General features: G+C 42.5%; 1 protein-coding gene across 1 annotated transcript in view; it reads left to right on the forward strand.

Moving 5' to 3' along the window:
- The first annotated feature begins 5353 nt into the window (after positions 1–5353).
- AXDND1 (axonemal dynein light chain domain containing 1) overlaps positions 5354–13972 on the forward strand; it is a 90807-nt gene continuing 82188 nt past the window's right edge. The window contains exons 1-4 of the mRNA XM_032393416.1: positions 5354–5474; positions 6008–6213; positions 8188–8360; positions 9343–9446. Coding sequence (XP_032249307.1) covers positions 6120–6213; positions 8188–8360; positions 9343–9446 — 371 coding nt within the window. The 5' untranslated portion in view covers positions 5354–5474; positions 6008–6119. The remainder of the gene's footprint in view (positions 5475–6007; positions 6214–8187; positions 8361–9342; positions 9447–13972) is intronic.

The following is a 13972-nucleotide window of genomic DNA, read 5'->3' on the forward strand; positions in this document are numbered from 1 at the left end:
AGGGAGAACACAAGCAGGGGGAGTGGGAGGGGGAAAAGCAGGCTTCCCGCTGAGCAGGTAGCCCGATGCGGGGCTCGATCCCAAGACCCTGGCCAGGATCATGACCTGAGCCGAAGGCAGATGCTTAACGACTGAGCCACCAAGGTGCCCCGCATAAAGACTTTTTAATAGCTAATTTGGATTTGAGAAAAAGGGTTAATCTCAGAAGTGATAGTTTAAAAAAAAAAAAACCAAACAACTAAAGCTGCCTCTTCTGTATTCCTTTTTTTCTAAATGCTTCCTTCTTTCTACTAGCACTCCCAAGGGAGTGCTAACCTTTAAGCTAGCAGGTTATCCCCTGTGCTGTGGGGTTCGTTTGTTTTAGTGAAGTGGTAGGTGTGCTTTCTCATGGTTCTAACTAACTCTGAGACATGAGGCAGTTTGTGCATGCAGTCACTTAGGGATACAGTTTGAATTCCTGTGTCCAAATGTGCCAGTTCTTGGGTGAGAAGAACGCTCCCTCTCCAGCCATGGCTCCGCCATTTGGGCCCGTGTGGCTGCTTCCTTCCTGTGTCTACACTCGACCAGCTTGTGCTTTAAATCCATTGTGTTCTGAGCGCAGCAGAGGGGTCATGGACATCTGAGGTGGTTTTAAAAGTTTCTCTATAATTAAAGATGTCTTTTCTAATTCAGTCGTGTTTGCTCTTTTCCAGAATTTCTATTCATGACCTGCCCCCCCACGCCCTGCCCTGTTTATCTAATCACTGGTACTATCACTTTGTTCAGTATGCATTGTCTTAGCGTTAACTTAAAATCTACATACAAAATGGCAAAATATTGCATATGTGAAGAATGTGGTAAATAAATATATTTGGAAAAAGCCTAGTCTCTGTTGTTTTTAAAAGTAATCAAGTTTATTCAATATTTACATATTTCATAATTACAGATTTTTTCACTTTTAATTTTTAAAAGATTTAATTTGAGAGCAAGAGAGAGAGAGCACTAGCAGGGTGAGGGGCAGAAGGAGAAGCAGACTCCCCGCTGAGCAGGGAGCCTGATGTGGGGCTCATTCCCATCATGACCTGAGCCAAAGGCAGATGCCTAACCAACTGAGCCACCCAGGAGCCCCAGATGTTTTTCATCTTAATGTCAGACAGCTTTATGTGCTGAGTATAGCCAAAGAGAAGGCAAATAACTTTCTTATCCAGAATGATGGAGGGGGAGCCATGTTAAAGATTACAAATTAATAAATGATAGAGCCCAGTTGTGACAGTGACACTTTGAGCCTCCTCTCTTTATCGTGGTCATTATTTGTTGCTTGATTCCTTTTGCAGTTGGCCTCTTAAAACATGTGAATGGCTATTTCTCAAAATGTACCCACCTCTTCCCCCTAAATGGGTAGATATGGACTTAGTCTTCTAATGAGAGGTGGCAAATCTGTTGGTTGAGAAGTGTGCTTTTTCAGACAAGACTTGGGGAAACTGATTTTGAAGCAAGATTCATTGCTTTTCTTCCTCCAAAGAATCTCCTCATAATAGGAACCCATTATGAGTAGGATTTGACATCACAACATTCTTTCCATAGAAGCATCATCTAAGAAGTCCTCTAATCTTCCATGCTCTGGCTCTAGCCACCTGCCTCTGCAGGGCCAGAGGAGTGGGAAGGGGGAAATCCCTTCAGAAATTAGATGGGCCCCTTCCTGTTTCTTGGACCAAGTGAGTATTCTTCGGCACCAGGGGCAAAAGCATGTTGTGGAAGTTTTCCTTGAATTTACTGAAGTTGAGGGTCCTGACCTTTTAGGCTCAGCTTGCATCTGGACTCCAATGAACGAAGGTCACTGGAATACCGGTTTGTAACTATACCATGAGAAATCACACAGGTTGGTAAATATCCCATGAGAAATCACGTTGGCATGGTTGCTGACTGAATTTGCTCCGTAGAAGCCTAATTTATGGTATGATGAGAAAGATGAATTTCTTCTAGACTGCATCAACACCACATTCCAGATACTGTGCTGTGCACTGAAGATATGCTTGTGAACAAAAACCAAAAGCATATTTCTTCCTGTCGGCACACCTATGTGGAATCGGAAGGTACTTAACTGAATAATGACATAACTGAGACAAGCTGAGGTATCATTTCGGTTTTAGGAATGTCCTGTGGAAGCAACACTAGAAGTTACTCTTCCCCTGAGAGGCACTTGGCTGGGCAGTGCCTAGATTTCTTTCTCAGTGTCTCCTTCACAACACTTACTTGATACCTTCAATCTTTAGCTACACTAAGTACAATTACTGGTCTTTTCCCCAGTCAGACTCCTTCAGGAAGCTATGCATGCTATTTGTAAGCGCCCACAAATGAGTGTGTAATCCCTGCCCACACACTTAGAAACTGAATCGGGGGCGCCTGGGTGGCTCAGTTGGTTAAGCGACTGCCTTCGGCTCAGGTCATGATCCTGGAGTCCCAGGATCGAGTCCCGCATCGGGCTCCCTGCTCGGCAGGGAGTCTGCTTCTCCCTCTGACTCTTCCCCCCTCTCATGTGCTCTCTCTCTCTCATTCTCTGTCTCAAATAAATAAATAAAATCTTTAAAAAAAAAAAAAAAAAAAAATGAATCGGTAAGGGGCGCCTGGGTCGCTCAGTTACTTAAGCATCCCTGATTTTGGCTCAGGGCCATGAGATCGAGCCCCACCTAGGGCTCTGCCCTGAGCTTGGATCCTGCTTAAGATTTGCTGCCTCTGCCCCTCTCCCTGCTTGTTGTCCCTCTCAAAAAAAAAAAAAAAAAAGAAAGAAAGAAAATGAATTGTTAAAAGGTTGGTGCAAACACGCTCCTACTGTTTTTTTTTTTCCCCAGCTCAGGGCATGTTTGGTGATCACAATAACTGAATCTCTTCTGAGATTCCACTTGAAGCCAGAGGACCCTACTGCTGAGTTGGGTGTTTGTTAAGCTGCCAAAGAATTTAGTCAATGCCAACAAGCGCAGTTAGCCCTGTTTATTATAACTATGGCTGACATTTTTACTATCATGATGTGTTCCATTTAGGAAAATTATTACCTGCTCATCTTGGATTTTGCTGTGATATTTTCCATCAAAGACCTCAATAATACTTTACCTCTCTCCACTTTAGGGTTCCCTTGCTATCAATCAAAATTATGAGAGGGGTGCCTGGGTGGCTCAGTTCAGTTAAGTGACTGCCTTCGGCTCAGGTCATGATCCCGGGGTCCTGGGATCAAGGCCTGCATCGGGCTCCTTGCTCAGCAGGGAGCCTGCTTCTCCCCTGCCTGCTGTTCCCCCTGCTTGTGCTTGCTCTGTCTCTTTTGCTGTCTGTGTCAAATAAATAAAATCTTTAAAAACAAAACAAAACAAAACAAAATTACGAGGAGTTTCCCAAGAGTAGCAACTGTATTCTTCAATAGCTATGGTCTTAGTGTAATATTCTTAAGTGTTCATCTGTCTTTGGGCATTCACTTCATATACTTCTACAACTTTAACGCAGACCTTTACTCAGGAAACAGTATGTATAATCACACCATTGCACAGGATAGAAAATGAGAAGTAACCTTTGATGTCTTTTTCTTCATACCACAGATCCAATCACTTACCAAATTCTATAGATTTTACTTTCTATGTGTCTCTTGAATCTGTTCACTTGTCTTCATCTCTTCTATCAGTCCCCTAGATTTTTTTTTAAACTAGGTTAAGAATGTGAAAGATCAGTTACCTTGTTCTTCCAGTACCCAAAGGCTTGATAAACTGTAAGCTGAACGCTGGAATTTTAGGATCTCTGAAGTTCAGTCTTCTGGTTATGGTTCCAAACTAGAATGTAGAGTCACACCACCATTGAGGAAGGCAGAAGGCAAATAAACTGGAGGAAAGTTACCTTCCACCTACTTGTGCATTGCTTTTGCCTTTCACCTGTTTGATCATTGCCAGTCCTTAGAGGGAACTACATGTGTGCTATGTGAGTGTTGTCTCTGTAGATTCTTGGAAAATCTAGAAAAAAATTAGAGTGATGGTATAGGGCTAAAGGCTAGAATGCTCAGCTAGCTAGGGTGTTTGACTAGGAGAATTAGAATGGGCCATAGAGACTGTGTGTGTGTGTGTGTGTGTGTGTGTGTGTGTGTGTGTTTACAGAGAGCATGAGGGGGAAGGGGAGGGACAGGGAGCGAAATTCAAGCTGACCTCCATAGAGACTGTGTGTTTGTGTGTGTGTGTGTGTGTTTTTACAGAGAGCGTGAGGGGGAAGGGGAGGGACAGGGAGCGAATCTTCAAGCTGACCTCCCTCCCCCACATAGCGAATCTTCAAGCTGACCTCCCTCCCCCACATTGCAGAGCTCCCACCACCCATGAGATCATGGCCTGAGCCGAAACCCAAGAGCCAGATACTTAACCGAATGAGCCACCCAGGCACACAAGATTGTTTTTATTTTTAACACTTTGCTCATATTTTTTCGTTGCTATTATCACTGCTATTATCCTGAAAACCAGAAACCAGAGACCAAATCCATCAGCACAGGAGCAGAACTGTCCAGTTGATTTTCAAACACCAGGTAGTTTGGGCCAGGCACTGTGCTTGGTCCTAAGGAGTAGGACGGTTGAACAAGTTATCTTCCCTTCTAAAATTTATTTGCCAGACTAGAGTCATCTAGACACTGGGATTCCACTCGTACTATTTGGCATTAAGGCTCCATCTTTTTCTTTTTTTTTTTTTTTAAGGTAGTGAGCGGTATTAGGGAATTTGTTCATAATATTGCTAGGGCTCTAACAAGTGTATTTTATTTATTTGAGAGAGTGAGTGAGCACGAGCAGGGGTAAGAAGCAGGCTCTCCCTGAGCAGGGATCCCGATGTGGGGCTGGATCCCAGGACCCTGAGATCATGACCTGAGCCCAAAGCAGACACTTAGCCGACTGAACCACCCAGGCGCCCCAAGGCTCCATATTAACAGAAAATGATCCCTGGTGGCGGCAAGGGGCAGGATTTCAGCTCTTCCTTGCCAATGCGTTTATCCCATTCTTCCCTGAACAGGTTTTTGGGAAGCCCCAACAATTTTACTTGGGTTGACTCCGCCTAAAGCGCAATCTCCTTCCCTGCCTCCAGCGAAAAAAAATCCTCGACCTAAGAATGCCTTGAACGTGCTGGGTGGGGTGGGGGTTGTGCGTAAGTGCCCAAGGAAGACTTAACCAAGAGGTCAAGGGCAGGGGCAGCATCCGCAAGGAAGCCTCAACAGATGGGAACCCAGAGCTTTTGGTTACCTAATTTCGCCTTGGATTTGGCTTTTAGAAAAATAGGAAAAATAACAAAAAAGTGGGAGAGAGTAATGGAAAAACAAATCTCTTCCGGGATGCTGGCTCCAATCTGGCGCCGGGTGCCGCGAAGGTCGTCCGCGGGGGCGGGAGAGCGACCCCGGCCACCGCTGGCGCCTGCGCACTGGCGACGACCTGCGGGCGGAAGCGCCGGGATCGAGTCACTTGCGCACTCCGTGAGAACGGCCCGATTAAGTATGTTTGTTCTCTATTGCTGCTGAACCTATGCTGTGGTGAAAAACCACCGCATCCCTGGGTGTTGGGAGTCTTTAGCAGTCCCCCTCCTCCGCCGGCACCGCCGAAGACAGCCCCCAGTGAGGGCGGCCAAAGCTCGGGGTCCTGGGTTTCTATGACGACACGCAGGCGCTCCGGTAAAGGGCGAGGCGACCAGCTGTCTGGCGGGAAACACAATTTACCGGTAGCGGTTGTGTCTGTTTCCCATCACTTCTGAGGCGGAAGTGCTGCCCTGCCCCGAGTCCGCGGAGCTGCTGTGCCCCAGGGCGCTGTGTGCGGGCGAGGCCTCGGCCCCGAGCTCCCCGTCTGGAGCCGGGGACCGCCTCCGGGTGGGGCCGGCGGTCGGTGGGGGGCCCGAGCAGGCTTCTCAGTCGCGTCAGGTGACCTGAGAGGACACAGAAGGCTCCCCAAAGAAGGAAAACCGAAGCTAGATGAATTATAAACTCTGATCCTAACATAAGCACTAAATGGGTCTCTCTCTTTTTTGCCTGCAGGACAGTGTGGCGGCACTGCCAGACCCCAGTACGCCGCTGATTTGTTTCTAAGTTAGCTTTCTGGAGCGATATTTCAAATTACTAAAGCGCGTGGTAGGAGGCCTTGACTGTTATGTCTCTTCCGAAAACGTCCTCCACGTTGCTAACCTCCTTGTCAACACCTGAGGGCAAGAAATTAAAAGTCTCTGCATCCAAGGAGGAGACAGGTAAAGTTCTTCAAGGATCCCGCAGACACAAGTAATCACGGCCCTGGATGGAACTCACAGCCCCTTCCCCCGTTCCCCTGAGTCTGAGACTTCAGGATACCTTAATCAGTTTCGTTTTTCTAATACACTTGTTTCAATAAAAGCCATTCCTTTTATAGTACTTTTGAGTCAGAGTCCTGTCTCACTACTCCACCTAAAGACTAATTTTTTTCAAATGATGATGAGTTTTATATTGTTTTAAAACTTCTTTTTAGAGATTTATTTATTTATTTTAGAGAGGGAGAAAAAGTGGGGGGAGCGGCAGAAGGAGAGGGAGAATACCCAAGCATTACCCCCCTGCTAAGTGCAGAGTGCAAGGGATGGCTGGATCTCGCCACCCTGAAATCATGACCTGAGCCCAAATCAGGAGTCCTATGCTCAGCAGACTGAAGCACCCAGGCACCCCTAGTTTTATAGTTTTAAATTCACCCCATTTTAAGTTCCAGTAGTTGCATGAAACTACTTTTTTTGGTACCTGGGCTCTGACTTTAAGGAACCAGTTTGTATCAGGTTTTAACAATATATCTAAATGACAAGAATTCCCTTAAGATTTTCATTCATCTAGAGATAACTGCAGATCTGCACTAGAATAAGAATCAGCTAGACTCATCCCTACTCCCATTATGTCAAAACTCCCTCCAACACCTTCATCTTTTTTTTTTTTTTAGAGGAGATTGTGCTAAAGCCCCACCCAGCTTTTTTTTTCTTCCTATTTCTTGTGATATTGTAACTCCATTTCAAATATTCAAGAGATAAAGAGATTTGGTAATGTGAACTTTAGAAGTTTTGCTGGTGAACAAGGAAGGCATGATACCTCCTTATAGAAATTAATGATGAGGGAGCAGAAAGCAAGCTGAGGGCAAAGCACAAGCTGACAGCCCACAATCCTCCCAGCCCCCCTCCTGGGTGGGATGTGTGTGACATTCCTCAGGTACTGCTGGCTGCCCTAAAGCCAAGGGAAGGGAAAAACAAACGGTTAACTAATAGAGATCACAGTCCCGCGAGACATGAGTCTCCATCAGTTTTCCAATGTCTTAGTGATTTACAAGGAAAAAGCATTCTTATCAATAGCCTAACTTTCAGAGACCCATAATTCAATTTTCTGGAGCCCTAACATCACCCTCTCTTCCATGAGTGATGTGGGAAACAGAGGCATAAAGAAATGTAAACAAAGTTGAGTTTGTTAATCCACTAATCTACACCCCTCACCAACATTCCAAAAATATATCATTAACATAAGCCATACTTTGTGAGGGGCGTAGATTAGTGGAGAGTTCTGTAAGAGCCACAACCCCACTCTCCTTGACTGACTTCACAGGAGGCCTTTACCTATTTGTTCCCATTACCTGTCTTTACAACTCCTCCGCCCTACTCGGGCTGAATAGAACACTCTTGGTACAGTTCTGACTCTGCCAGTTTGCTCAGATTATTCTACTCTCTTCATTTCCAACAATCCTAATTCTGCTTTTCCTCTTAAACCCAACTCAGATCCCTTCCACTCTAAAAATGCCCCAATTAATGCAGTTATCCTCACCTTTGGATTTACATAGAAATAATTACTAAATAATTTGACAGTTGTGAGGGGAACTTTCTTTTGTCCTTTTCACATCAAAGGGAAAATAGTCATTTTAAGGCTGTTCCACTTAATTGAGCAGGTGATGTGAGTTTAATTTTCAACTTTGAATTTGGAATAATGGAGGTTCATCTTTGTGCCTCAGTTTTTGAAACTGTGTGTGTTAAAAGTGTGAGGAGGGCAGGCAATATGAGCATTTTTTTCTTGACTAGATGATGTTCAGTACTGTTAACTATTCTTGGCAACCAGAAACAGTATTTGCTCTGTTAGAAACATACAGGTAGTATTGATGACGCAGCCTGGGAATTTCCAACTAACTACAGAAAACTGCAGCAAGTTTTTCTTTCCTGTTACTTTCTTAGTACTTCCTGAACTAAAGGAGAAAAAAAATATGGTGGATCGTTCAAAACCCCTTCCTACATCCCTTCAGAATGAGTTCATCCCTGAGGAAGTTCTTCTTTCTCTGACCTATGCAGCCAATGCTGGTCCTTGTCCTGAAAACTTACTGCCCCCTAAGAAAACTAAAACCCCAAAGGTGAGTATATACCTATACGAAGAACTGGGGAACATATGTCTTTTTGGTATCCAGTTCATTAGGTATTTATTGAGCATGTTCTTGTAAAAACCAGAATTCAACTGAGTAAATTTGAGGCTCTAAGTGGCTTTATTCAACAATTCATGAGTCAGGCAGCATCCCATATAGGAAGTGGAAAGGAATTCTGAGAAGCTATACAAAATAGAGGGCTGTTTTTGGTGGAAAGGGGCAGGGACAAGGAAATCATAAACAGAAGAAAGGGTTATTTTGGGCAAGGTCATCTTCTGGCAAGGGTGGGAGCCTATCAGGCTGATTACCTCTCTAGTGCTGATCAGGAACTTCCAGCTGATTGGCTTAAAATGCCACTCTTGGGAGATGCCACAACTGCCATTAGGTAAGGTGTTAAGTGTTGGTTTGCTGATGTGAGGCTTAGCACAAGTGACTTCATTTTGGGCTTGTTTCTTTTTTAATGTTATATATGCCTTTTTTTTTTTTTTTTTAAGATTTTATTTATTTATTTGTCAGAGAGAGCAAGCACAAGCAGGGGGAGTGGCAGGCAGAGAGAGAAGCAGTTCGATCCCAGGACCCTGGGATCATGACCTGAGCTGAAGGCAGACGCTTAACGACTGAGCCACCCAGGCGTCCCAGTGTCATATGTTCCTGATTGTCTTTCAAAATACTTTAAAATTCATTTCCTAGAATGAAAACTAAAATCATTTGCAACAGTGTTTCCAAGGAAATGCTTTTTTAAAATGTGATTTACCTAAGTGATCATTATTACTACTGTCAGTCTTGATATTTTTCTTTCACTTTTGAATTGTCCCAGTTTCAGTTTTTCTCCATAGTATTGATTAAGCATTCTGCTCTCTCTTTTTTCCATAGACTTTCCAAATGCCTTTAATGTAAACATTCCAAAGGATTAACAGATTTCATTTGACTAGAGCTCCCTCTGCTGTATATTCATGTATTTGCTTTTTCTTAGGGTACACTTCTGCGTCCGGCTGACCAAGTCTGGTATCACCCTATCAGAAGAAATAAGTTCAAATACTTGATTGACCATCCTGTTTCCTTAACTGGTGCTGGAAGGTAAAGAAGGCAGATGGTAGGGTAGATGCTGATGAATAGAGTTGTTTTCTCATTTTTTTTCATTTCTTTGGGAGGGGCACAGTTGAAAAAATCATAGAATCAAAGATTTTAAATTTGAAGCTTACAGTATCTTTGATAAATCAGAAAACAATCTGAAGAAGACACAAGACCACCCTTCTGTGTGTAGGATTATTAACTCTACTGGCTTTTGCTTTAAGATTTGCTTTTTGCATGCCTTTGTGTCCTTGTCCACTTACTCTTCTGTCCCTTGTTGTACCCTAGTAAAAGGGACAAGATCCCAGAGGCAGAGTGTCTCATAGTGCCTCTTTCATCTGTACATTTAAGAAGAGTGAGGTAACATAGCTTCATGAAAACCTTGAAAAGCAAGTGCTTACTCCTTGGTTTTTCTCAAAGTGAACCCTTCACCTTTCGATCAAATCAGCAAATACTATTTGTTGTTTTTATGTCATTCCTAAAAATATTATGAATGTCCTGGGTTTCCCTGTGAAGATTGTGACCAGCTCATTTTCTATGTGTAGTCCATTTATCAGTTGCATGCCCCTTATGAGATATCACTTCATCTGAAAGAAATAATATGTAATATTATGACACATTAATGACACATTAATATGTAATAATAAGCATATTAATACATGGGTAGGTTATTTAGTCTTTCTGAGTTCCATTTTCTCATTTGTAAAAAGGGAATAATAGACTTGCTCCATTTTGTGGACCTCCCGGAGATATTGTAAAACACATATTTTAAAGGAAATAATGGGCAGTGCTTTGTATGTATGTATGTATGTATGTATGTAAGCTCTACACCCATCATGGGGCTCGAACTCACGACCCTGAGATCAAGAGGCACGTGCTGCACTGACTGACCAGCTAGATGCCCCTGTACAGTGCTATTTAAATATAAGCTGTTAATACTCAGGTATGTCTCAGTGCTAGAAAAGGTGGCAGGAACTTGGGCTATTACCTTTTGTGTCCTGGGGCTTTGGTGTCAAAGTATCGTATTTTATTTTATACCTTCAGATCATGGTTATAATTATCACTAGTTATAATTAATAGTTATGAAATGTTTGAAGTACTTTGAAAAAATAATAAGCTATATCTGAATGCAGGAATAACCCAATATTAAAGTTTTAATGTCAAATGACTTCACTTGGAATTTTTAAACTGTGAAGATCTGTATTGTGGTAAGCAGGATAATAGCCTCCCCGCAAAATGTTCTCGGTGTACCTCAGAACTTGAATACATACCTTACGTAACCAAAGAGACTTTGCAGATGTGATTAAGGTTAAGGACCATGAGATGGTGAGATTAACTTGGATTCTCGGGGTGGGCCCAACCTAATTGCCTGAGTCTTTGAAGTGGAAAAAGAAGGAAGTTGAACAGGTCAGAGAAGAAGGAGGACACAGTGGAAGTATGAGAGAGACGGAATTCAGCCTACACTTGCTGGCTTTGAAGATGGAGGAAGGGAGGACACAAGCTAAGAACTACTGTTGGCCTCTAGAAGCTGGGTATGGCCCTCAGCTGGCAACCATCAAGGAAATAGGGATCTCAGTCCTAGAACTGCAAGGAATTGAGTTCTGTTAACAACTCCAATGGGCACAGAAATGGATCTTCCCTTAGAGCATCCAGAAAGGAATACAGCCTTGTCGACACCTTGATTTTAGTCTGTGAGACCTGTGTTGGACTTCTGACTTATAGAACTATAACATAATAAATTTGTGTTGCTTAAGCTGCTAAATTTGTGGTAATTTTTATGGCACCAGTAGAAGATTAACACATGTATGTATAACTAATAGTATTTATAACAAGAGGTTATAGAGTTAGGTTAAGAGTATAATAAATACTATTATGTCTAGCAACCTTAAATATTTAGAGCACAGCAGTAAAATATAAAACAACCCAGCAAATAGCCTCTGAGTAATATTTTTCAACAGCTTTATCAGTCAGAGTTCAGTGCAGAAAATAAAACCTATTTTATTTTATTTTTTATTATTTTTTAAAGATTTTATTTATTTATTTGACAGAGAGAGACACAGCGAGAGAAGGAATGCAGGCAGGGGGAGTGGGAGAGGGAGAGGCAGGCTTCCCGCCGAGCAGGGAGCCCGGCGCGGGGCTCCATCCCAGGACCCTGGGATCATGACCTGAGCCGAAGGCAGACGCTTAACGACTGAGCCACCCAGGAGCCCCAATAAAACCTATTTTAAACAGTAAATTGAGTATTTACAAAATTGTCAGGAGAGCTAAAGGAGAAAATATGAAGCAATACTTTTGGGAATAACTCTCAGAACAGGGTGGAATTAACCTACCATGCAGGCTGCTACCTCCAAGGCTGCCACAAGAGTTCAAGAGTCCAAAGAAGGTAAAAATGGCCAATGACCTGAGCTGAAGGCAGACACTCAACTGGCTGAGCCACCCAGGTGCTCCCAACCATTATTTTTTTATTTTTTTATTTTTATTTTATTTTTTAAAAGATTTTATTTATTTATTTGACAGAGAGACAGAGCGGGAGAGGGCACAAGCAGGGGGAGAGGGAGAGGGAGAAGCAGGCTTCCCGCGGAGCAGGGAGCCTGATGTGGGGCTCGATCCCAGGACCCTGGGATCATGACCCTAGCCGAAGGCAGACGCCTAACGACTGAGCCACCCAGGAGCCCCAAAACAGATTATTTTTTAATGAAAAATTATATACTAACAAACAAACCAAATGTTTCCTCTAAAAATAAAGATAAAAAAATAAAAATAAAGTAAAATAACCAATAATTTTAATAATAGAAATATAAAAGTGTCCTATAGTTACTTTTTGAGAAAATTTGAATGACAGTTACCAAACCAACATTTCCTTTACAAAGATGTGTATGTGTACCTATGTATATATATGAACCATTCATTGTTTTTATTTTTTATTTTTAAAAGATTTTATTTATTTATTTGACAGCGAGAGAGAGAACACAAGCAGGGGGAGTGGGAGAGGGAGAAGCAGGCTTCCCGCGAAGCAGGGAGCCCGATGCGGGGCTCGATCCCAGGACTCTGGGATCATGACCTGAGCCGAAGGCAGACGCTTAACGACTGAGCCACCCAGGCGCCCCTCATTCATTGTTTTTAGCTAACAAAGTTATATTGGCCAATCTCTAGCAGTTATTGGTGTGATAGTGACTAATGTCCCATCATCCTGAGAGCGACTTTAAAAAAAAAACTTTATTAAAAAAAACTTTATTGATATATCTTTGACACAAAAATTGTGTACATTTAAGGTATACAAGTTGATGTTTTCATAAATGTATACATTGTAAAAAGATCACAGTCAAGCTAAATAACTCTGTATAATTACCATTTGTGTGTATCTGTGAGTTTATATGCGTGTGGTAAGAAGATTAAATTTCAGATCTATTCTCTTAGCAGATTTCAAATATATAACACAGTATTGCTAACTCTCATCACCGTGCTATACATTAGATCTCCAGAACTCATTCATCTTGCATAACTGAAACTTTGTACTTTTGGACTAACATCTCCTCATTTTCCCCTCTTTCCCCATGCGCTCATCTGACATATAAATGAAGTCATACAATATTTGTCTTTGTCTGGCTTATTTCACTTGGCACAGTGTTCTCCAGCTTCATCCATGCTGTCACAAATGGCAGGATTTCATTTTTAAAGGCTGAATAACATTCCATTGTCTATATATACACATTTTCTTCATTCATTCATTCATCAGTGGACATTTAGGTTGTTTCCATGTCTGGGCTGTTGTGAATAATGCGTCAATGAACATGGGAGTGCAGATATTTTGTCAAGATCCAGATTCATTTCCTTTGGATATAAACCCAGAAGTGGGATTGCTGGGTCATATGGTAGTTCTATTTTTTATTTTTTTGAGGAAGCTCCATACTATTTATCATAATGGCTATACCAATTACAATTGGGGGAGGGGCAGAGACATGTGAAAATCACGTGCAGTAAGTGGCGTGATTATAACTGCTATAGGAAGGTGAATTGGCAGAAGTGTGTAGAATGTACTAGAGAGACTTGAGAGCCACGTAAAAAGTAGGGATAGCTTGGACTAGTGATTTGGCATTGGCAAGAGACAACAGGGTCAATGCTAGAATGCTATGAGGGTGACTGTGAAATTAATAAGTGTTAGTGGTGGATGGGAATTTAGGGCAATGGATGGGAAGGAATCAATTATGTATGCTGAGCTTTTGATGGGTAGAGTGGTAGTAATTCCTGACAGAATTAGTGAGGATAGGAGGGTGGAGAGTTAGAATGGAGGGAGGAGGATTCAGTGTATGTAGAGGTAACAAATGTGATAACAAATGTGATAAGGTGAGATTTGCATGGCATTGCCAAGAGAGAAAGTATAGGGTAAGAAGACAGAGAGATGAGGCCATAATGTTCCAGGGCATTTCCATTTAGTAGACAGGAAGTCACAGAGGAGTCCAAGGAGAGGTTAAGGCAAAAGAACCAGGAGTCCAGTAGCACAGAGGATAGAGGAGAGGATAGTGTTTTTAAAA

This window comes from Phoca vitulina, unplaced genomic scaffold (genome assembly GCF_004348235.1).
Source record: "Phoca vitulina isolate PV1807 unplaced genomic scaffold, GSC_HSeal_1.0 scaffold73, whole genome shotgun sequence".
NCBI classification, from domain to species: Eukaryota; Metazoa; Chordata; class Mammalia; order Carnivora; family Phocidae; genus Phoca; species Phoca vitulina.